At 40.9% G+C, this 25,241-nt stretch overlaps 1 protein-coding gene across 1 annotated transcript in view; it reads right to left on the reverse strand.

The window, feature by feature from the left end:
* LOC122873424 (hedgehog interacting protein) overlaps positions 1-24,990 on the reverse strand; it is a 34,891-nt gene extending 9,901 nt beyond the window's left edge. Inside the window, exons 1-11 of the mRNA XM_044190109.1 lie at positions 24,189-24,990; positions 20,094-20,286; positions 14,171-14,315; positions 12,380-12,581; positions 5,921-6,072; positions 4,449-4,622; positions 4,182-4,325; positions 3,744-3,862; positions 2,363-2,486; positions 1,343-1,488; positions 7-88 (exon numbers count right to left, since the gene is read on the reverse strand). Coding sequence (XP_044046044.1) covers positions 7-88; positions 1,343-1,488; positions 2,363-2,486; positions 3,744-3,862; positions 4,182-4,325; positions 4,449-4,622; positions 5,921-6,072; positions 12,380-12,581; positions 14,171-14,315; positions 20,094-20,286; positions 24,189-24,458 — 1,751 coding nt within the window. The 5' untranslated portion in view covers positions 24,459-24,990. The remainder of the gene's footprint in view (positions 1-6; positions 89-1,342; positions 1,489-2,362; positions 2,487-3,743; positions 3,863-4,181; positions 4,326-4,448; positions 4,623-5,920; positions 6,073-12,379; positions 12,582-14,170; positions 14,316-20,093; positions 20,287-24,188) is intronic.
* Between the last annotated feature and the right edge of the window lie 251 nt (positions 24,991-25,241).

The raw sequence follows: 25,241 nt of genomic DNA on the forward strand, positions 1-25,241 counted from the left end.
TTGTACCTTTTGGGGTCTACCAGCTTGTAGAGTTTCCCACTGTGTGACTGTGCCATGCTTTTACTGCTTGTCAGTATGTAGACTTCACCTGCAAAAGAGGAACAGTCACATGAAATGGGCAATGAGCATTATTTGCATTACATACTTTTAATGTGCAACATATGTCCCATTCACTTTTCTGCCATCCATGCAATACCTGTGCCAAAATGAGGAGAGGAGACGAGCAGACACAAGAGGACTACAGGCGAGGACATGAGGAGAATGAGCGTAGCTAAAGCTTCTGCATTGCTGCACTTGCCAAAGGACTTAAAGAAAGAGTTTAATGGGACAATTGGATACTCATGACTAGGAACCAGGCAGATAATTTAATGAGGAACAAGCCCGCAAGAAAATTCCATAAGGGACAAATTGTAAACATGTGTCCCATACTTTGGGACAAAAGCCCACCCCCTCCATGATTCTTGCACCACTTGCAAATCATGATCAAATGCAGGAATCTTTAAATACCTCATCAAATAATAACTCCAAGAACCAAGACCTGGCAAGAACTGTGATCAAACATTTCTGATGGCTGTGTGAGTGATCCACAGCATGTCTTCATTTGAATCAGAAACACCAGAGCTGACAGCTAATAAATCTGTGATTGTCTGGTGGGGGTCCAACTGGTAAAAATGTTCTGTATCATATTAGTCTGCTCCCCTCAGCTCACCCTACCTTATCTTATGCTGCAGTCCCACAGGTAAACAGTAACACATCTCTCTATCCATGCAAAACATCGCATTGTAGGTGGCCCAATACACAGCTCATAAGTGGATCTTTGGACTATCATTGCTATCTTATGGAAATGACAATTAATCCAGAAGGAAGTATGCACTATTTAATATCCTGTTGGGAATGTGCCATAGAGGTAAGAGGGGTATTAGCTTCCCTGTAGTTTTGAGTGTGACCCCTTGTTGGCTAGGTGTTGCAATTTTCCCAGATTTTCAATCGTGTTTTTATGTATCACCCTGTGTTAGTGCAAAACATTACAAACATCTTTTAAATAAACAACTGGAAAATTCCACACCATGACGTTAATATATGTACCAAAATATACAACAAAATGACTCTCAGCCATGATTTTTCCATAGTTTTGACATCCGTCATTAGAAGTAAACAAGCCTTCATGGGTTCATGTTGTAAAACCCCAAAGTAATTTGAGAAAATATGTTAACATAGCTGTCACTCATGCGGATATAGGGAACAAAACAACAGAAGACAGAAAAGAGAGACAGAACTAGACTGAAAATCTGATAGTGATAGAGAATCTGCATAACAGGTTTCTTATTATTGCCCTACTAACCTAGTTCATCCTCTCCAAAACCCAAGATGTGTCCCACAGGCATAGAGCCACAGGAGCCAGATGAGCCCAGACACAGAGCTTTCTCCTGCCACTGTTCACCACTTGCTGACGTTGACAATGTAGACTTCTGGAGGATCCGCAGGTTACTGAGACAAACAAAACACACAGAGTAGGTCAATTACGATAGCCATTACTTTGTCAGTTTATCTAATGTAGACTGTTAGATGATACTGTGCATATTTCTTACATTTATAAATTACTGTACAAGTAAGAAATACAATGCAATTCACTTGCAGCCATATTAGGCAAATTACAGTTGAGATTTGGAAAAACAGGGACAACTTCTTGTACCATGGTTCATTGACCCATCTTCCTTTTCCACCCCATGTCTCACATGGTGATATTTAAGACCTCAGCTTTTAGTTTCAAAACAAACATCATGCCGGAGACTTCACTTAGCCACAACAATATGCCCTCAAATTGTAATGAGGCACAGAATTAACTGACCACATATTGTTTTAAACACAGTGCCAACTCCTGATAGTGTACTTCCCCCCCGCTATTTATTTCCTTTGTTTACTCAAGCATCAATGTTTGACATCAGCAAAGTAGGATAAATTACAAACCAAAGAGAAGTGTGAACAGCACAGGGCAGGATCTCTAATCTCCATTTACACTGAATGGGCCGTGCCATAGTGGTGACAGTAACATAAAACTTGTTTTCCCCCACGTGGATGGAACTTTGTGTTTACTTTGGCACATGCCGATCCAAGGGACAGATTTTAAGTGTGAGAAGAGACGTAAGAGTCATGTTGATCTATATAAGACTGGAGATGTTTCTGAATGCTCATAAATCAAGTGTGCATGAATGGCAAAGGATAAAGCCACTAAAATGTCTTTAAAATAAAGCCCTCCGTCATCAAGTATGCAGGGAGCCAATCAAGATTTCAACATGTAGCAACTTTTCAGTTCAATTATTCATCAGTACTGTTTCAACAGTCAGCCCTTTTTCAGACTTACCCATTTTTATCTCCAAACACATAACTGCCATAAAGTCTTCTAGACTGGCAGCCCCTGTAGATGAAGCCCCCCACAGGTGGTGCTCCTCCACTGGACTGCAGGTCATAGACAGAAGGCTCATTTTCTAGGGAGGGACAAGGAGGCAAAGGTCTGATTTAGGCACTGCTGCCTGCATGCATTACCAGTAGAAAAAGTTTTATCATAGAGGCAATTTATTCTATCTCTGTGAAATCTAATTTATTAATCACAATATTCATCCATCTGCATCCTTCAGTGGTTAGAATCTACTGATTTACTCAAGGAATTATTATGTGATGTTTTATTTGTGTTGGAATCAAAAAGAGAAGCCATGTTTACTTATTTTGTCTATTAGATATAATGGTTGTGTGGTTCCTATTAGGGAAACTCACTTCAATAAGAAAAAAGAGTGAATCTTGATTTAAATTGGACAGCAATATATTTGACTTCTTCGTTGGCAGACAACATCGATTTTAATATATCTTTATTAAAACTAGAAAAGAATGTATTAAGTGTGATGTCGTGGCAATAGGGCATGTTTTCTGGATTCCAGTTGTCTTGGCAAAGGGAAATATGAATGGAAATATGAATTGTTGCCTTTAAAAATTTATGATCCAAGACTTGGTGTGCTCATTTCCCAACTGTAATCACTTAAGAGTTTGGGTAAACTGGCTAAATCAGGCATCTAGCCAGGTGAGAGGTAGTCTGTGACAAGGTTGAAGGATTAATGTGGTTTGCCAAGGCAACATTCATTGTGGAAAAGATAAGCAACCCAATGTAATTTGGAACAAACAGCAGTAATTTGCTTCTTTGTGAAGAAAAGAAGGCTAAGCATTGTCAAGGCGCTGCTGTTATTGATTATTTTCTCAATGTGAAAAGAACTAGGCTTCTCTCAGCTGTGTTTTCAACAATACTAAACCATCATCTAGACAGTTATTGTTGTTGACAGCTTTAAATCTTACTTGTGGACACAATCTCACATTCCGTTGGCAAATCTACACTCCACAGGGGAGGATTTTTTCTAGATCACATCATTTTTACATTTAACCTTCACTGTCTCTGCACTCAAACCGGTGTTTTCTGAACTTGTTGCCAAAACGCCATGTTCTTACAAAATAAAAGACATTCATAAAAACAGATGTCATTTTCAGCAGAATAAATATGAAGGGTTATCCAAGAGGTTAATGTATTTTCAGTTCTTTCTCCAGACGTAATACCATCAAACAAACCTCAGGCAAAGGTTGCACTCACATTTTTTTATCATGAGTTATATTAACATTGCAAAATAATGAACTCCTTCCAAACTTAAAAAAGGTAAATAGTATGAACATTTTGGAAAAATCTCATGGATATTGTAACTCACCATAATCTTTCCCTTTAGTAATCTCCAGTATTCTTCCTGCTGATGTGTTTTTGCCACTGGCATCTGTACAGAGGATCAGAAGACTCCCATTGTCTGTCTGAAGGCGATCCACTGCACACCTACAGTACAGAATACCAGGGATGAATACAGGAAAAACAGAAGTAATGTCTTGACACCAACCAACTACAAGGTGGCAAGCTGGCATGAGAACAGTCTGAGTTTATGAAACTCCTTCCTAAAAACAGCAGTAATGAAACAGCATACTAGAATAATTGCTATGTAAGCTATTCATTTGTTAACTGATCAAAAAACTGTAAAAGGCTGAATCTATTGTAGTAACCCAGTTTTTAAGACTGGGTCTCTCTTTCCAGGAATAGCTGCTACAGTAAGTTCTTCAGTGTGATGTTGCTGAAGTTTCACATCAAACGTTTCACTCACCTGCCTGGGTCATGTAATCCATGGGCATAGATTTCAGGTGGCTGGTTAGTGCTGTTAAAGTACGGGTTGGTCCGTGGTATGGAATAAGGTGATGTGCAGCAGTCCGTGTCCACATCTACCCTCAGGACGGACCCTGTGAAATCACTGCATTCAAACACACAAACAAAATACACCTTCACGATGGTAAGAGCTAGGAAAGGATTCAATCTTGGGGCACACAGTAGCACTCAATCATTTATACTGCGATTCTTAGACCTCTGATCTCACCTTAGACCATCCATCTCCTCCATATCATCCAAGGTGATCATGCCATCTCCCAGGATGATGTGCAACAGACCATCAGGGCTGAACAGAAGTTGACCGCCTAGGTGCTTCCTGTGCAGTTCGGCCACTTCCATCAGCACCCGAACAGTCCGGGTGTCCACCTGGTTCGGGTTTTTCCTAAGGAAAAACACAACATATCATTGTCACTGGGTTTCTGCAAAAATAATGGTTGCTACAGTACAAAGTAACTAATATTTATCAGGAATGTGTACAACATTTCTATACCTACATGCTTCCATATAGTCTCATTCAAATATTAAAAAGTATACACTGTATAAGGGTCTTGGTAAGTGGCTTTTGGTGCAGTTGGTTCTTGATTGGGGTGAAAGCCACTGAAGAACTGCAATGTAATTTTTTTAAATATGCTGTGTAAGACATGATTTTATTTTTTTATGAGTACACACTGACTGTCTCTAAATACTTTAAAGAATAATTGTGTTGGTGGGTAAAATGATACCACAGCATGGATAAAAAACGCTGACATGACATACCAAACAAAATCAAACACTGACTAAATGAGTTTAAATAGTTTGTTGTCTGGAGACATTTAGTCATTAAGTCAAAGACAGTGGGTGGAGATGTAACACACGCTTCTAAATGTTGCACAATTTCTATTGCAAAGTGAGGATTTGGCTTCACAGCAACAAATATTTCATGATGTGTTATTTTGGGTAGTCCTGAAATTTTTAAAAAGCAGCTTGCCAAAGAAAAAATATTACTCTCTTAAACTACCATCAAATACTTTAACTGTCATTTCTCTATTAGACCCTCAAATTAAGGACTATACGCTGCAGTCACAAAGACTGAATGCCAAGACTATAATTAAGATTAGATCATTAAGTCAAACATACAACTGTGATTATGCAAATTAAAATGTAACACTTAAACACGTTCGTGAGAGAAGATTGTTTTCTTAATCACAGGTGTGTTGCAAATGAACGCCCATCACATATTCAGCAAAACAGTGCACACTGAAAGTTAGTTAGGTGGGACGTTTGACTTGCATTCTAAATGTCCATAAGGCAAAAATCCATAATTTTTTTTCATTGCATCTTTAGAAAAATTACACTGTGTGCCCTTGAAGCTTTCGTATTTACTGTAGTTACCATGGTCTCTGGCAAAAATGCGTGAAATCAGTGTAGCTGGATTGGAAAAGGCAATAACAGGTTATAATCCATTCCTCCAGGGTTTTGTGATCAGGACTTTTTCACAGCATCTAATAGATTTCAATTTTGTCCTATTCCTATACTTATTTATCTTATTCCATTTGAAAAGCTTATCATTTTTACAAAATGCACCATTTGAATTATTAAGCAGTAAAGAGTAAAACCAGAGCATGTATTGAAAAGCAGATTGTGGGAATTTTGAACAACCCATATATAAAAGGTAGATTTGGTACACACTTCTCCCATTACCTCGAAACGGTGTATTCAACCACACGGAGAATGTGGTCGTGTGGTCCGATGGCCCAGCGCTCTTGGTTGGTGGTGTAGGAGACGTAGAGCTTGCCATTCTTCTTGTAATTGGGGTGGAATGCCAGGCTTAGCAGGCCCCTTTCATCTCCACCCTGCAGTCAGATGAGAAACACAAAAGATCCAGGAGTTAATTATGTCGCTCCTTGGCTTCTGCTTGGCTGTGTGGGGTTGGAATCACCCCCCTCGGTCATCGTCATCATCACCAAGACCACTACATGCAACCCCTACACACCCATCACCCCCCATCTCCTTTAATTCTTCAACCTCTCTAATCCCCTTTTTTATTTATCCATCACATTCCCTTTCACACCCCTGCTATTCTCCCATTCTCTCTTTTTCTACCCTCGCCTGTTTCACTTCACACCTTCACCAACCTCCTTGAATATACCATTACCAACCATTATAAAGCATTTGACTCTGGGTAGGGCTGCACCTCCTCTACAACCCCCCGTCTTCACCCAATCTTCTCTGCAGCCTGGTTATGTGCGCTTCTCCACAGGGTCGGGGGCCCCTGTGACGCCCAGGCCCTCCCGGTGGCCTCCATTGTGCAGTGATTTGTGTGTGTAATCTTTGGGGGATATCCGTGAATGCTACGCTGAGTGGCTGAAAGAATTTATTAGCTCACTCACAGTTCATAGAGAGAGCACAAAAGTGCAGAGTGCTTCAGTCCGTGCTTTTTGCTCTCTGTCCCCTCGCTATTTCCCGGTTTACACAAAATCCATGCAAAATTCAAGGCTTGGGGGGTGGGGGGCAGAGAGCTACCAACTCCCACTGTCTTGGCAACATGTTTAGAAAACATCCAAATTGCTTGTGTAATATGTAAACCTTTGTCTCACCCCGGAGGCAGCTACATCAGTTGTCACTACCCTGGTGGTCCTCCCATCATAGTTAGCTGTAATAATCAGCTACAGCATTTCATTCCCCAGGCAAGGCAAGCCAGGTTGGCCCTTTTTTTATGTTGTACTCTCCCTCACTATTTCTTCTTGACAAAAGAATGAACAGAATGCTAGGCTTAGGTGTGAAGAATGGTTATAAAGTGGTCCCTGTGTGATTGTATCCCTGAAAAAACAGCTTGATTCTTTTTTTTCTTTCACTGAGAAAATTTAAAAAAAAAGCAAAAGTGAGCATCATGCAGAGAAGTTATCTTACTCATGGCAAACAAACAAGTATTATGTCAATTAACACAGCTGTCTCATCATAGAGGTATTCCCTCTCAAAACAATAAAAAGAGGAATTCAGAAAAAATATATATATCTTGGTTTGGACATATGTGGCAGGCTCTGGATAGGTGTAGTCTATGTCAGAGGCCAAGGAACACACATCATAAATTGGTGGACTGGATCTCGTAGTTCTGTTTGGACTGCGTCAGACCCGGCCCAGTCAAACACAGCAGTGACATAGGCCACATGCAAATGCAAAAGAGATGACTCTTTGCAAAGGAATGTACTTGAAGTACCACTGAGCAACAACAGAGACCCACATGATAAGCCACAGGGGTTCTATCAATCTGAATATAAAAGTGAAATGTTGTGAAAGTTGACAAATAAATCTCCACCCCAAAAGGCAGAGTTCCTCCACAAAAAATTTATGAGTACTACTAAAAGTCAGATCATTGAAGTCTAATAAAAAAGGAGTTATGTGGGAGTGGATGCACACTGTACAGCTGGATGTTAATTGGAGCAGAGGTGACAGAACTTTGCCAAAGAATGCCAAAAAGTTTCATTTTAGAAAGAGAAATTCTCAACCTCACCTTGAAATGCTGGATCCATATGTTGGATTTGGGGATGCAGCAACCCAAATCCCCAAAATAAATTCACCATAGGGAGTGGGTCAAAGACCACAATTCCAAAGAGGCCGACATCCAGAGCCAAAGGGGGACCACCAAGATACACAGTGGTTAAATGGGCTGAAATATTAGCTCCCTTTGCTAATGACTAGCTCCTTCAGCAGCAAGCGAACAGCAGAGTTGGCACCGGAGCCACAAGAAACAAACACTGCATTAGAAAGCCTTTCACTGCAGAGCCAATTCAAGGAGGTACCTTGATTAAAAGAAGACAAAGTGCCAACCTGTGGCTCCTGAGCATTGATCACGGCAAAACTGCTGCCAGAGCTGCAGTAGGTAAGATATTCTCGGCACGGCTTAAAAACCAATATACTGTACAAACAAGCTCATTTAGAGAATGTACAAACTGCAAGTTTCACAAATTCTCAGCTGCAAAGGGAACTTTCAGGGGTTTTAGGTTCTACATTTTCAGTTCAAAAGCTGTAGTTAGATTTAGGAGTGTTGCTCTGCCTTGTGTCATAGTACATTTTATCAACTACTACAGTACCATGTGCGCACTTTTATACTACGGTGTGTTATGCAATATTGATGTCATTTAATTAACTTGGGGTTCTTTCACCTACAGTACATATGGATGAAGATGAGGGACGATTTCGGGATAAGCTGCAAGATTCTCTGTTTTATTGCAAATACTTTACCTTCATAATTTCTTAACTACAGATGTTAATGTTGCTGATTATAATGCCTGCCATCTCCAAACCTCTAACTATACAAACAACTCTGATGTGTCAACTTAAAACACATTCCCTCCATTTTTCCCTTGAACATCTTTGTGTTTTTTATGACTGCCATCATTCTTCCACAGCCAGATAGGGGGTTCTGATTGAATCTCTCATGAGGAATTATCTCTTCATTTTTCAGAAACACCTGCCTCTGCATTCCTCTTTTCCCTCCAATTCTGTTCTCTGGGGCTCCGGCTTTGGCACTGTCAAAGTGTTGGCGTCATTCCACAGAAAAGCTGGGAAAGTGAGGTGCAGGGATGAGGGGCGGTTGTTATCTCACATCTCACGGTGCATTACATAGAATACTGGTCCTATCTGAGTGGTGGAGGCAGAGACACACACAATGCTACGATTTCCAATTCTGCAGGGGCAGCTGTCTTTGAGTCCTAGTGACGCATGTGTTGGCTCATGCATTGTTACCCTGAACCTTTTGATCCTTCCTCACTGGCTCGTGGGCATTCCTCCACCGAAAGACATTCCACATTAGTTGATTGGAGCAAAACAATGTCTACGCCCTTCACTCAAAGACTACCTGAAGCAGCAACGCTCACACCTCCCTCACACACACAGACAATACACACACCTCCTGTGTAGTATTCTCTGCTTTTGTCTTTTGCAATGAGAATCTAATCTCCACTGCAACTCCTCCACCTGCTGATACATAAATCCTATAACAAGCACACAGCGATCCCATGATATATTAATCCTCCCACCAGCCAAGAATAAGATATAATCCGTCATCTGGGCCATAAAATTCATAGAATAGATAATTTTTTGACTAACTGCTACATTTGTTAACATTTCATCTTTCACTAGCAGGCATCCCACTGTAGTATGAGTTTGACCCTGCCTTTGCTTCTAGTCAGAGTAAATAGTGAAGATGAGGCCACTTATTTTAGTCTGTATGAGAGCAGCTCTAAGCCGCTGAGAATGCAGAGCAGCTGTCAGTGGAGCAGGGACAGAAAGAACAACATGCTGTGACTTATTTGTTTTAACAGTGAAATATTTTATTGCAGGCCCCCTCGCCCCTGTTAAACAGGCTAATACAAGTCACTGGACTGTCAGGCTTTGGGTTGCTGCTCACAGATGTCTTAATTTATAAAACTCACTGTCACTATCACACATGCTACTCTCGAGTGTCTTTTCTGAGGTTGTGCAGTACAAGATGCTGTCATTGTATGAGCAGATGCTCAAGCTTCAAACATGTTCAAGGATAATTGTAGTTGTTGTCATGTTTAATTGTGTTAAATTTTTTGTCATTTACTTCTCTATAAAGTTTTATATAACTCTTGTATGCTCAAATCACTGCTACCAATAAAACATGTTCATCTAAGAAGATGGAGTCATACACAACCTGAACCCACCTGGGCATGTGTGGCACTGGCATATAGAATGAACGTGGTGTTGTGTCCTCAAACCCACGAGATTTGTGAAACATTTGAGTAACTCAAATTACCGTAATTGGCTATTTATACATTTTACAAACTTGCCAAAAAATTGCTTTAAATAATTTCATTTAGTATTGTACTGTTTATAGAATACTATTTAGACCTAATGTTTTATCTGATCACTTAAATTTATATTCTATAATATATCCTTTTATATACTGTATTTTTTTATATGAAAAATACAAATATACAAATATTGGCAGCTTGAGTGTTATTGCAGTCTCAAGTATCCATATTGGTATTGGACTCAAAAATCCAGTATCGGTCAGGACTTAGTAAGAACGGTCAAAATCGGCTGCATGCACCAAATCTGAACCACATCCCGTAGCAGGGCTCTGTCCAATCAGGAGATTTGTTCACAATTCACCATTATGTTAAAGGTGTGTGTTATGTGAGCCAGTTGTGGAGAGACCACTGTAATGATGACATGGGTATGTGTGAGTGTGTGGGTATGTGTGAGTGTGTGTGGTGGGTGGCTGGGGGGGACTGGAGTATAGAGATTGAATTTCAGGAGAAGAACACCCACAGCGCAGCTAGGAGCCCACACCACCACAGCACAGTATTGTTTCTGTGCAGTTCAGCTTAATTGGCACTGGGGGGATCCATGGAAGGAAGGGGACAGAAGAGCAGAAGGAAACACAGAACATTACAATCAAAGCATGTGCATGGAGCTGATGATAAACCTGTTATCTGCCCTGTCTCCTGGGGGCCTGGGTTCCTCTGTCTGTATAAAGGCACTTCCATCCTGTTGATGCTGCCAGTAAACACCTTAGCCTTCCCTTGGTTCTGTTCACCCCATGTGGCTGGGAGCCCGTTCTGGCAGCCAGCATCACAGAATAGGACTCCTGGGGCCTGCGGGGGGCTTGAGCCACATCTAATTGTCATAATGATCACTATATCAACAACAAGTTTGGATTGAATGATGATAAGACAGCACAGCAGAGCAGTGAGAGCATCCCGCAGGGGGCACTTGCATATTCAATTGCTGTGCTCCGTTTGACTACTTGTAAGCAAAGGGTCTTGTCAGTGGAGGAGCAGGAGGCATGCGTGATAGATAAACTTCCTGTCTGGGAGTGTGCCCCACAAACAACCCAGCTAACCCATCTTGTGTGATCTAAACAATTTCTGAACAATCCTCAAATTCAAAATCTGAGAAGCAGTGAGGATTACGGATAAAAAATATCAAGACATGACCCTGAGTCTTTGCAATAGAGATATCCATAGAGAATTCTAAGGCCTAAAGAATGAGTCATATTACCAACAATTTATGTCTAAGTCTTATATTTCCAATGTCAAAAAGATATTTTAAGAACTGGCACCACAACACAAAGTTGGCTGAAAATACACCTACTCTATGACACAACTGATATAATTATTTCCAAAAATGTGCATAAGGCTCAGAAGATATAAATGAGAAAAGATACTTCATGTGAACCTTTATTTTCTTTTACTGCCTTGCCTGTGTTTATTTTTTTCAGACAGGAAGCAAAGCCAAACAGAAGTAGAACACATGTTTATTTGCCCCTTGACCCGTAATATCCTATCATGTCCTCTCTTCTGGCAGGCAGACTTTCATGATGGAAGGGGATTAAGTGAACAAGGTAAATGCTACATAGGTGCTAATTCCTGTCAGAAATACAGACATACCAGTCTTTTAGCTCTTCACTCATATATATATATATATATATATATATATATATATATATCACTCACCCCTCATTATTTAACACTAAGACAGCATCAGAAAGCAAAAAGATAGGATGGACATCCGATAAAAAAGTCTTTGTTGAAGTGAATAAAGAGTGTAGACAAGGTTACAATTTAAACCTGGGACAGTTTTCATTCCAGTCATCATGTGGGGTATTGAGTTAGTCACTATGTAAAGTATTGGGTAAGTCACCATGTGGGGTATTAGAACCCTTATAGGAACAATATGGGAGAGATTAAGAAAGCCATTAACCCATCTTGTGAGAATTAGCAGAAAATTAGCAATGAGCACAATGTGTGCTGTATGTACAGTTAATTAGCAGATAATAACGTAATGATTAGCCACAATCACATTTGATAAATGACTGCTTGTTTGGTGTAATTATATAATTAAATACTAATAGTGAGCAGGCACCACTTTTAAGGGATTTGTCTTGGCTGGAGATGTCCCTCATACGTTTACATAGGTGCAAACAGTTGTGTTGTAAAGAATTGTGGCTCCGCCACATTACTTCCTTACTCTAGCAATGTAGCAAACAATATTTCATACTCCATCAGCCAAGTTCCTTTCCTTTTCTCTTTCCTGTTTAAATCTTTGCTCAAATTATATCCATGTTATCATAATACCTCTGTCATTACTCCAACACTGTTAACACTATGAAGGCAGGCTCAATCCTACCTTCAGGCCGATCTGCACCAGCTTGTGGATGTCCAGGAAGGGCTCCTTGATTAGCTCGAGGTCATGGTTGAGTATCCTGACAATTCCCTCCCTCTCCAGGACAAAAAGCCGCTGGGATCCATCCCCACAGTGCACCACGGACACCGGCTGCCTCAGACCACTCAACACCTCCTGGGCACAGTAGCAGTTGTGTTTGTGTTTCCTGGGTAACAAGGGAGATACAAAAGGTCAGAGGCTAATGGTGGCGGTTAATAATCCAGTTATAAGGTAGAAGGGGGATGACAGAATTTGAAGAAGTAGATTTCAAAAGAAGCATAAAATAATCAGCAATAAGATATAACAACAGTTTAACCTAAAATTATCTAACTTATCTGTGCTATTTTCACCACTTTAGTTGGTGGAGGATTTTGTATGTTTTATGAATGCTTTGTTTATTTTACTTTATACTCACTATACATTCTTAACCAATAGACACATTTAAATGCACATCAAAAATCCAGTTTCCAGCATGTTACATTTACAGCATCCATAAAGTGTAACAGCTATGTGCTGTATGGGCTGTATTTCTGTTGTATACCTCCCTCTACAGCCACCTGAAGGCAGCAAGCACAGTGATTTCCATCTGCAGTCTTGATTCTGAGTGACAAAGTCTGATACGAAAGATTCACCAGTTCTCTTGATCAAATCTTGCACAACAAGCACCAGATGTTGCAAACTAAACATCCAAACTTCTGTGTTGTATGTAGATTTACCTGGCTGGTGACTCATAATTCTACATAGATGTGTAGTTTACACTGTGAAAGTCATCATCTGTGTTACAAATTATAATATCCTAAGAATGCATAGGACACATTTTATTCAGAGCTGTAAAACATTATAGGACAACTAAAACTTGCTTTGGCCACAACTGATACCAGCCCATAACCAACTAACACACCCACTGGTAATGTTTAATGATAGATTCTTTCTTGTCCTATCCTGTTTTCTATGTGCTCCCAGGGTGAGCTACATGCCACCAGCCATGAAAATACCAGAAAGTCCACCAACCACTCCCTCTGTGCATTGCGTGAGGAATACATGAGCACTTGAGCTCTGCATCTTAATTCCCAAAAACAAAGGCTATAATGCTAGCCAACAACTGTGACATAATTTTGGCACTTTCACCCAGCCTTTAACGTAAGAGAGTCCTGCTCACTGTCATTTACCTGAGTATACCTCTCAGAGGACAAGGCGCAGAAGCGAGAAATGAGCCCCTGACTCTAACTTTTGGAAGGTATTTGACTGAATGTTGGTTGCTGCTATTCAGGTGCACATGCAGTTTGGCCTTCTTGCCTCAGGGAAAACTGAGATGAAAGGCATCGCCCCATGGACAAAAGGGCAAAGCCCTCTGTGATGTACAGACCTTTGCAGTAAGGGAGGCAACTAGAATGACACAGGATAAGCATTTTCATTATGTGAGCAAAGCTGAGCAAATGGAGTCTGGACAAACTTTAGCATTAAAGGAGAAATGGCAAAGCATTTCTGTTTGAGAGTATGGACCATGTCAAAATGGACCAGTGAACCTAAAACATGTGACCAAGGCTATGCCTGTTTCTATAAAGACATAAAAACCACAGCTGTATGTCATGAATATGAACTTATGAGTACTAATGAAGCCTGAAAAGAAAAGTTCACTTGACTGAAACACATTTAAGAACTAGCCAAAGCTCATTCAAAATAATAATATGTTCAGATTCCATAGCATAAGTAAATCCTAAATTGGAATAAAACATGGTAAATCATGCTACAAACCTGCTGATATCTTCTATTTTCTCATCTCCCAAGTAGTTGGAATCTTGTCCTTGTGGTTGCTTTCGTTGAAAATCTGGAAAGCACAGACTGGTATCTCTCCTTCCATAGTATTGGCAGAACTCATCCACATCGGCCTGGAACAGTTCTAGCAAATACAACAGATACAGACATAGACAGAGGGTCTTACACTTACTGTAAATACTGCATGGTTAAATTACTTCATATACTGGGCTCATGTAGACGGCTAAATCCAAAGAATATTCTTCTAACATTGTTTTTATGGTACTTAAGTTCTGTGGGTGTGTGTGTGTGGCTGTACAATCTGTGTCTGCATGCATGAGAATGCGCAAGAGAGGACAAAAGAGTTAGAGAGAGACAGAGGAAAAGAGAAAGGATGTGATGTGCTTGTGTGTTGGGAGGGTTAGAGTTATGCTTGATGAGCCAAACCAAGATCCTGGCTAGACTGGGCTGAAATGAACAAGTGAAGAGAAAGTGGGCCAAACCAAATGGCTCACAGATTAGACAGGGCTCTGCAGTGAACTATGCCTCCTCCACAGAGCAAAAAGATTGCATTCTCAATTTCAGTTTACGCTGTCATTATTTTGCATGAGAAAAGATACTTCATATGCATATTGCATTATTTAGATGGTGGTGCACTAGTCCTAATGGATTCCTATGGAAATGACTCTGAGACTGGCTTTCTTTGAAGTCTGTTCAGCAACATAGCACTCAGTGATAATAAAGAATTTGAAATACACCCAAAGCAAGGTCAGGTGTAATCAGGGCTGTAACTTTCTCTCTTTGGCACAAAAATATCATATATCAGCTGGCTCTTGGGTCATTTGAGGGTTGGCTTGGTGTCTTGTTGTTTAGTGACATCCCCAAAGTAGTTTTCTTGAGAAAGATGCTATATCTGTAAAAAAAAAAAAAAATGACATATAACTTCACTCAACAATATAAACTCAACAGGCAGTTTCAACATGATTCTGAAAGATGTGAGGTACAAAGCAAGAAGAGCCTTCTATATGATTACTTGAAGTATTGAACTGGATATCCCATTTAAACTCCTGTCAAGAGTATTTTGGTTTTTACTGCAACCAATATGTCTCCCTGGTAGTGAAACGAGACAAAACAAGTCATATTCCCCTCATCCAGCTGGCCTAGAGGCTCTGCTCACACCCCACATACAGAAAGAATGGGAAACTCACATATTTACTGGAATAGATCAAAGAATGTGAAATGATGGTAGCAGAGTTTAACATAAGAATAGTTCTCTTTATAAGGCTATTTGTAGGACGACATTTAAACTGGCAAAATACTACATCAAAATTTTCTGATGTGAAATATGGAGTACCTCATGACTTTGTTCTTGGCCCTCTGCTTTTCTCTCTTTATAAGAGATAAGCAGAGGGCCTTAAGCAGTCATGGAATTAATTTCCACTGCTATGCTGATGATACTCTGTATGTGCTTGTAAAGGCAGATGATCATACCCAAGTTATCAAATTAGAGGCCTGCTTGTCTGCTGTGAAAAAGTGGATGTCACATAATTTCTTGCTCCTAAATTCTGAACTGAGATGCTGGTTCGACACAGACACCAGTTTGATCAAGTAACAGTAACTCTCAACAACTATGTGATTTCTCGAAGTTTGACAGCAAAGAATCGACCACCTTTTTTCACCTACGCAACATAGCTAATTCACACCTTTGTTTCATCCAGACTTGATTATTATAAAGTTTTGTTTTCAGGCCTGCTGCATACAAGTACTAAGAGTCTTCAAATGAATCAGAATGCTGCAGCTAGAAAATTCAACCATATTATACTAATCTTAGCTTCCCTTCATTGTTTCCCTATTCATGTCAGATCAGACTTCAAGGTGCTTCTGATGACTTACAAAATTGTAAATGGGCACACCCCTTCATACCTGTCTGATCTCCTTAAACCTTATATTCCATCCCATGCTCTCCGCTCTCAGAATACAGGGCGCCTGTCTGTCCCCAGAGTTTAAAAAGAAGTCAGCAGGCTGCAGGGCCTTTTCATTGCTGACATCAGACAGTCTGACTCTGTTGAAGCCTTTAAATCCTAACATAAAACTCAACTTTTCACCTTAACTTTCAGTTAGTTGCTTGTTCTTTTATTACTTCAGGTATTGTACCTGTTACCATTATCCTCACAGTGGGTCAGTCTCAGTTTCAATGAATCTATTAAGCCTAGTACTTATAGTCCACGTCCATTTGTTTGTTGTCCCACAAGCACTTGAGCATCAAACTGAGTGTCTATCTATCTATCTATCTCTCTCTCTCTCCTCCCTCTCTCCCTATTTTCTCCTCCTATTCCTCTCTTTTCACTCAAGCTTATCTGTGCTGGACCATCGGCCATCCTGGGACCTCTCTCTCTCCCCTGGCTGTCGGTGCCTTATTCCAGATGTTTGGATCTGGATCTTTGTCCTCCAGGAGATTCAGCCTCTCCTCTTGTCTCTCTCTCCCTTGTGTGTGTTTGTTTCCTTTCTCCTATCTGTCCTCTTTCCAGGTCTCCATAGTGGAAAGGAGGTTGTGTTGCTCGGGTCCTATCTGTTTGGTGGCACCTGGAAGTTGCGTGACGTCCTCCTGGATCCAAATTCTTCAAATATGTTTCAATCTATCTATCTATAATTTTGTCATCCTGATTGTCCATAATGTAATTTTACTATGTGGGTCTATTCTGTACACACAGCATCTATTGTATGTCTGTCCTGGAAGAGGCAGGTTTTTTGGAGAGTTTTACCATATCCAAATCGCGGGTCAAAGGATAGAAGGTGTCGTATGCTGCACAGATTGTGAAGCCCCTTGAGACAAATTTGTGATTTGCGATGTTGGGCTATATAAATAAAATTCACTTGACTTGGCTTGACTTACTGATTGTATTCTACTAATTTAGCATGTTCAATTCAAGGTAAAACTGCCATCACATCATTCCTTATTCCCTTTGGCCTGCTGGTTTACCTAAAATGTTTTAGTGCCAGAGCAAAAAGTGATCTGCATAAACATGGCAGTCACACACAGCTACGCCTCCAGCCTGTGCAGTCACAACATTATTCCCGGCAATAAGCAAAGTGTGCAGTGGGTCTCAGAGGCCCTTTGCGACCTAAAAACAATCTTGCCAATATTGTTTCCTTTAGTCAATCCCGCAGAGGACAGAGGAGAGCAAATACACCAGTGATAAAAACACAAACAGGACTCTCCCTGTCCCTCCTTTCATCTCCCTCTCCTGTCACACCGACCGCAAGCGCTGACCACACCAAATACTGGAGGTGATAGGATATCCCCTCAAACATCTAAACACAACATGAAGATCAAACACACATAGAAACACACACAGCTCTGGATATACCACCCACCCACTTGTGTCTGCAGTTATCTTAACCATGCTGGTTGGGGACCTCGGGTGCAGGGAGGGGGGATGAGTGAAAGGAAGATATGAGAAAAGAGGAGTACGGGGAAGGTTGGAGGCCTCCAGGCAGAAGTGAGAGTCAAGGCAGTAAATGTCTTTATGGAGAAATAGGGGCTAAGTACATGGCCTAGTCAAGGGCCGGTAGGAAGTTTCATGGGAGCAGGACGACAGTTATGGATGCTGTAAATGCTACTGTTTCATTTTAATACCTTTGGCCAGCGATTTCTGATTAGCAAATGTTAAGGACATATCATATTGTCTGTTTATGTTTGTGGTTATATTCACTGTAACTGCCTCGCATGACAGAGCCACATTTTAAAAAAATGCCAATACAATTGTTAATATTTATGCAAACAATGCATTTAACTTTTTGGGAGAGATTTCTCTCTGCAATATGATTTAATCTAATTAATCTTACTGTATTTAGTAGGGTGTGTATTTTTAAAATTTAAAATTTATTGTAAGGTATTGTAAATCCACAAACTTTGACAACATGTTCCACCTTTATTGTACTGTGTGTACTAACAGAAAAAAGGTTGGAAAAGAGTATAAACCAAGTAAAGGGGAAGAGGAAGAGCATGCAAAAGAAAAAAGAGAGAGAGAGAGTGAAGAAGGGGATAAAGAGAGAGAAAGGGAGAGCGAAAGACAGAACTCTGTCCATATTCCCGGCTCCCCAGTGCTAAAGTTATACTTCCATCTGGTTATCTTCCAAGGCAACCTGGGTGGCCCACCCAAAGTACTTGACATCTTGATGCACTTCAGCAGTTTTACATACACACAACCTTTGTAGAAAAATAAATGTGTCATTCGTCACCACATATGCTGATCTGTGGAGGGTTGGGGGGGAGCACGACAGGGAGGGGGGATTCTTCTCTGGATTCCTCTCTTAGCTTTTTTGGTTTGACTCTCTGAGCCCATATGTCTGTCAGCTCATGAGCGAGTAATGTAACTCCAGACAAATCTTCTTCCTCTTCCCTCTCTCTATGCTCTGTGGAGCCCCACTCGCGAACCTCAATTGTAAGTCAAGTGTTGTACAAGATATGCCAGAAGGCCATTAGATGCCGACGAGGATGGACTCATGGAATGTATGTGTTTGATATTTGACTTGAGTTGCAGCATACCATGTGGGTGGGTTACAGACAAGTGTGTTTGAATCTCCTCTCTGTTTGCAAATCTCATCCGATCTAATCTGTTTGTGGCGACAGAGATTGGAAGGAGACTTGGCTGGAGCAGAAAATGTTTGATCATGTTTGGTATGCACTCTGAAGGCACAGGTACCTGTGATCTTGCAACCCTTCAAAGGAAATTCTTCTAAAGACCAAATGCTTTCAGGAGGCAGAAGGGTTCCTATCATTTAGCTGTACCATAAGGAAAACGGTTGCATCAATTTGTTTTCTTTCCCGGTTCTGTGGAGTTTGCCATCTCATAGTCAGAGATGACAGGGGCTAGTAAAGCAACAATGTTTAGACTCATGTGAACTTACTACTCAAATGAAAACATACTGGTGGCAGAGTATGAGACACAGGTTTTTAAGTGACAGTTTATGTCTGAGGTAGGCAAGGAGCCGGGCAGTCATGTCTAGACCACAGCTAGGGTGCTTATGCATCCCGAATACAGAATAAACCCCGGGAGTTGAGTCTGGTGAGCAGTATCCAGGAGCAGATCATAAAATAGTTCATTTTGCTCCAGTCCAGTTTTCTGGTACACTGGTCAGGCTGGGCTGGCTTTTGCTACATGTGAGAAATTTGTTTTCACGCCCACCTTTGCAAATCAAATATTTTCCATTCACATGTCAGGAAAAGCCTCAAATCTGTGTATTATTACTACACTCAAGGTCTTCAAAAAAGTTAAATGTTTGCAAATTTATGCTGATTAAAATAAACTTGCATGATCCAAACAAATCTAACAGAGACAAGAGAACAAGAGTTTCTGCACCTGGTGCCATAAACACTGCTAGACTGAATACTGCGTCATAAAAAGCACAAATATTGCTCTGCTATTTGCTAGAACAAATGTGCTAGATCAGTCTGCAGACTAGTCAGCAAACTGGTGTTGTGTCTGTATAGGCAGCGTGTGGCGAGTCATTTTACTGATGCATTAAAGTGCCACAGTAAAGCAAGGAGCGAGACAGCAAGCAAGCAAACGGGTGAGACAAGCTCAGCAACAAATGGAGGTGAGGTCAGATGAGGTAAGAGCTAGATAAATAAATATTCACAGACCAGACTACTGACGCACCACTTCTTGCATAAGTCCAAAAATCTGCCAGTTCTACATGTGCAGGCTGAGTCTCAATGAGAAATGAAGCCTGCTGTGAATTTTAATTCATCACAATCAGACGTGTAAGTTTCATTTTAAATATATGAGAGATTGAAATTAGCAAATATAGCATATGCCTACTTTTACTTACTCTATTCATGTGTATATGTTTGCGTGTGTATCACCAGGTAACCACACAGGGGCTATAACTCAAGTCACATTATTATCTGTGTAATTACCTGGTATTTGCCCCCTGCAGGTGTAGTAGAACTCGCGGCAGAAGTCCTGGCAGAGCCGCGGCAGGTCTGGCTCCCTGTGTGGCATCTTATCCATGTCCAAGGAGTGGAACAACACCTGGGCATTGGGAGAGCAGCGAGCACACTTGATCTCCTCCAGGAGACGTCCACATTCGGTGTTATTGGTGGAGAAAATCTGGAGACCACACACAACAAGGACCAATGATTAAAATGGTGGGCTGTTAACTTTTTCTTCTTACTTCAATTCACACAGGCAAGCCACCATGTAGTTTAGGATTAGCATGACGTTTGGTGATATAACATCATAAACATTACACTATGAAGTAGGGAAAGTTTAGATTGTAGGGTGCATTTTCAAAATCTTCATTATCATAAATTCCTGACAACTTAAGACACTGTTTGAGATTTTCAAGGACTATAACTACACAAAATGAGATGCTTCCAAATGATCCCAGGGAGTCCAAATTACCTTTTTAAGGCAAATTTTAGCCCTTGATAGTTTTTACCTAACCTTTTCACTGTTTTATATATATATATATATATATGTTTAAATCGTTCCTACAATAAAATATACAGATGCCTAAGCACTTTCCAGCCCTCACCAGACTTTACCATTTAACAGCCCTAAATTAGCTAATCTGACCCCAGTTACCACACACCTCTACTTAACACAAATACTCTAAAGTTACAACAGCAAATTCAGATGACAACTGTAAGTTAACAACACTTTTCTGTCATAAACCCATTAATTCACATGCCACATCATATGCTAGACGTCAATGTCATCATGGAGTTTATATTCTACATGATTTGCAAATTTGACATGTCGTTAGTTTGGATAGTTATTGTTAGGGTTGGTATTGTGCTGAACAGTTGGTTCACACAGCAACTTTCTTTTTTTCATAGCATCATCTGTAGAATGAAGAATGAGGAGGGAGACAGGCAGTCACTTCCATAGTGTGAAAGTCTGCAGCATCTCCATGATCTGCATGAACGTTCACACCATTCACACTGCAAAGACACTAATTTTGCCACTGAAACAGTTCTTTTAGAGTTTTTACTATTTCATGTACACAAACGGAATTATAACAAAGCCCTGCAATTGGACATTTTAAAGCTGAAGTGAAATGTTTTCACATTTATATCCTAACAACATTTTCTGTACTATCCAACACTATAGCATACCAATACCATACCAATTTGTTAAACATTGAGGTTGGAACACCCTGTCTGTTTGGAGAAATAAACAAAGAAATCATCTCATTCACTGCCTACTTACCCAAATTCATAAACAGTTAAAGTCAAATTACAATCCCCATGTCTAACAGATCTCGGGCATGAAATGAATGAAGCCAAATAATAGCCTCAAAGCCTGACTTGGGGTCATTACACAAAAGTACACAAAGAGTTAATCCAAAAGAAATTAGCAGGATTATTTACGTAACAAATTAGCTGTAATAAAACACAATGTAATCTGTTTTAGGTCAAGAGCAGTGCTGCTTGGGCAGCCAGACAGGCAGGCAGGCAGGCAGGCTGGTTGTTCTTTGCTCTGTGTGAGGTCCATGTGTAAACACCAATTTAGAGATAGACAGGCACATCATTCCCACTCTGGTATCAACAAATTAGCAGTCTGTCGAAGTCAATTAGACCAGCGGACCCAAGGCCAGCATATGGATGTCTTACACTTCGCTCTGACTGCGGAACAAACTGCAACTGAGGAAAGGATCTTCTGATGAGAAGTTATTCAGAGCTGTGTTTACCCAACAGGTGGCAGAACCTCTGGCAAAACCTTGAGGGTCTACCTGAAAAATATACTAACATATACAGTACCCTCATCACAAAAGGCAGTACAACTGACAAATTTAAGAGGGAAAGAAATTCTAGGCTATTTGAGGTTCCATAGTTAAACTCTGATCTTAATCCCACTTGTGTTCTTTATTTTATCTAATTGTTGACGTTTTCCTCAAAAAAGGGAGCTCCAGGCTGGCTATGACCCTGTATGTGTGGTGTGTTCCTCTGTCTCCGTGCCCTCTACATTCATGCCATGTAGTGTTGTGGGCATGCCTGCCCTCCTGCTCTAAATTGCCCATTGATTCTGTGTGCCATGGGCTGGCACAAGGTCCACGGAGAGTAGCATTTGTGTGCTCTCAGCCATGCCCTGTGTCCATATGTTGCTGGGATGGGCTCCAATGTTGCCATCATCCAAACCAGAACAAGTGGACCTTTGTTTGTTGTCTTTTGCTGAATCTCAGTGAGTATGTTCCTCAAAAGCAGGGAGAAAATGGCAATGAGGCTCAGCTGTTGCACTTTTGCTGAGGACACGCTAAAGCAGGTCAAGAACAGAGTCAAAATCAAACAAACATGGAGTTATAATAGCGTAAGAAAATAAATTTGTCATAAATGTACTCCCAGGCTATTTCAGATGTTTACATTACATTTTCTAAATTTGGCATCACACCAACCTGCAATGCATGGCTTCATGTGGGAGAACAGCTGTTACAGGATTACTTCTTTCTACGAAAGCATTTGCATAATGGCTTTTGCCAATGAAATTGCCAGAACAAACATATTACTATACAATGCCACACTTGGAAAAAATCTTTCAATTGCAAAAAACTTGTGACGCTCTTCAATCCTCATATGGTCAGAGACGGGAAGAGCACTCATGTAGGCAACACTAGGCTTTTACAAAACACTTATCCTCAGGGAATAGGTGTAAGTTGGTTGGCAGGGGTATATACTGAAGGGCACACACCCTGTCAAAGGCATTAACACTTGGACAGGGCTGATGACTGGGGGAGAGTGATGTTCTCCAGCTTCTCCCATTAGTGAAACCAACAAACACAATGGTGTTGTTGTTATTCTTTTGCCATAATCAGAACGAGCTCCGTGTGTGGGCAGTGTAGTGGGGAGGAGGAGAAGTCGAGTTCGTCCTATTGAGTTTCCCCCCTCTTATTTGCATGACTTGAGCAAATTAAATGATGCAATATGGCTTTTTGTCGCAACACAAAGTAAGATACCACCCAGCCACTGAATGATTCGAGGAGTGGTTTACATGAGAAGGGCCCGGTGAGGATCCAACGGAATCCGCTACAAGTTTGGCGCATACATTCGCTTTTTTTCCTGCCTTTCCCCCACGGAAACTGAGCATAGGTTTAAAACCCTAGCTTACATGATATTTTAACACTTATTTTATCACTTCGGTCGATGCCATAACGGTCAAGAGTGTTACGTAAAAGCGCGTGCCCGGTACATATTCTGTACGTTAACGCCGAAAAACCGCTGAGAAGAAATGGCTGTTAAAGAAACAAGAAAACAGTTTGCTATCAGCTCCCAGTTGCGATAAAAAAGGTCGACGGTTGATAAAAAGTACAACCGAGCTCCTACCTTTTCGGGTAAACGGTTCAACAGTTTAGCTAGTACCGCTTTCTCCTGACAGTTCTGGCTGACTGTGGCGAGAAGTAACGTAAATCGGCGAGTGATTACCATGGTAACGCTGAAGCGCATTGGACAGCTGAATTAGAGTTGCACCAGATTGTGTAAAGCAAGACACCCGGTAAACAAAATTAACATTTATCCTCGAAACCTGTTAATTCGTTCAGTTTCAGATCTGGTATGCAAAAAAGAAACATGTAAACAATACACAGACAAGATAGGCAGATCCTATACGAGCAAAATAAGTTGCTATAAGAAGATGATATAAGGATATTACAGCGATATCTTATGAGACTAAACACATAAATCATGATAAAATAAGAGTAAAGACATACAGCAGGCTATTTGTCACAAATGGGGATTTTGCAAGGCGAACCTATAGGCAATAGGTAAACACAAAGTACCATAGACGCATTATATGTCCCTGGAGGAATGTTAAAATAAGACTTTTTCATCGGGACACTCAGAGGCAGCATGGCCCGGGGCAATTTCCCCTCACCATCCCCAAATTCAGCTGTCGGCAATAAGAGGCGGAATGACAATACACAAGGGTTGTAAATGCATCTCCTGAGGCATTTTAGCAGTAAAGCCCAGTGCCTTAATTGGAAGAAAATACACCGTGGTGTATGGACATTAACCTACCCTGGCATCCCTGCGGTGCAGGATCTGATAGGCGGCTCTCCTGGTGGGACAGCAGGACACACGAGGGTACAACCTGTGGCAAACTTCTCCGCTGCTGCTGCCGTCAAGCAACACTTTTCGCTCCCTTTTCTTCAGCCGCTTGGGCAAGCTTCCGTCGTAACATCTTCTCCTCCTGGGGCTAATTTCTCCCCTCTCGCCGAATTTTGCGTCTCCGCATTCCCACACGTTGACCGCGATGGCCAGGACGAGCACAAATTGCAAATGCTTCATAGTTTAAAAAATCATAAAATAAACCAGAAATATGAAAGTACAACAAAAAAGCGCAAGATATGCCCCTTTTTTCCCTAAAGAGTGGGGTTAACCTGCAATGTAATATATAGGCTATATTTTATTTGGGCTATATTTCTCCAAGCAGCAGAAGCCTTACTACAAGAAAATTACAAATATGGTGTTTATCAGAGCAGGTGTACTAAATTTAATTCACTGCTATAAAAACAAAGGTGTTTAAAAATAAATTATTGTTGCTTTTGCTTATATAATACAACTCAGAAATGTAAAAAAAAATAAAAAATAAAATAAAAGCAAAACAATAACACAATTTATCCTGATGAACACAAAAAGTCAAAACCCAACAACACCGTGAACTGCAAAAGAGCCGTGAGGGTCCTTTAGATGTAATTCCTTTTAAGCACAGCACGGCGGTTTGTGCATGCACGGGCTCAAAAAAAACATATAAGACATAAAAGTTGTCTCTCACTAAAGTCCTCAGACCGCTCACATGTTTTCCCGTGCTCTTTCCTCCTTCTTTTTAACCAGCGCGCGAGAAGAGGAGCGAGCACGGTGACGTATGACTCCTCGGGTGCGCGCATGTGGCCACAGTCGCGTCCACGTCGAGGTAAACAGTTACCTGGTAGAGCGGAGGACGGAGAGTGGAGGCGGCGGGAGACTCACTGCTGGGCTCAAGCGACCGAAAAAGTAAAGACAATTATTACTCAAGTCTACTTCACCCTTTAATGTATGATGTAAACAAAATATAACCACTTATTTCTTGAT

Source organism: Siniperca chuatsi, linkage group LG3 (genome assembly GCF_020085105.1).
Source record: "Siniperca chuatsi isolate FFG_IHB_CAS linkage group LG3, ASM2008510v1, whole genome shotgun sequence".
Classification (NCBI taxonomy): domain Eukaryota; kingdom Metazoa; phylum Chordata; class Actinopteri; order Centrarchiformes; family Sinipercidae; genus Siniperca; species Siniperca chuatsi.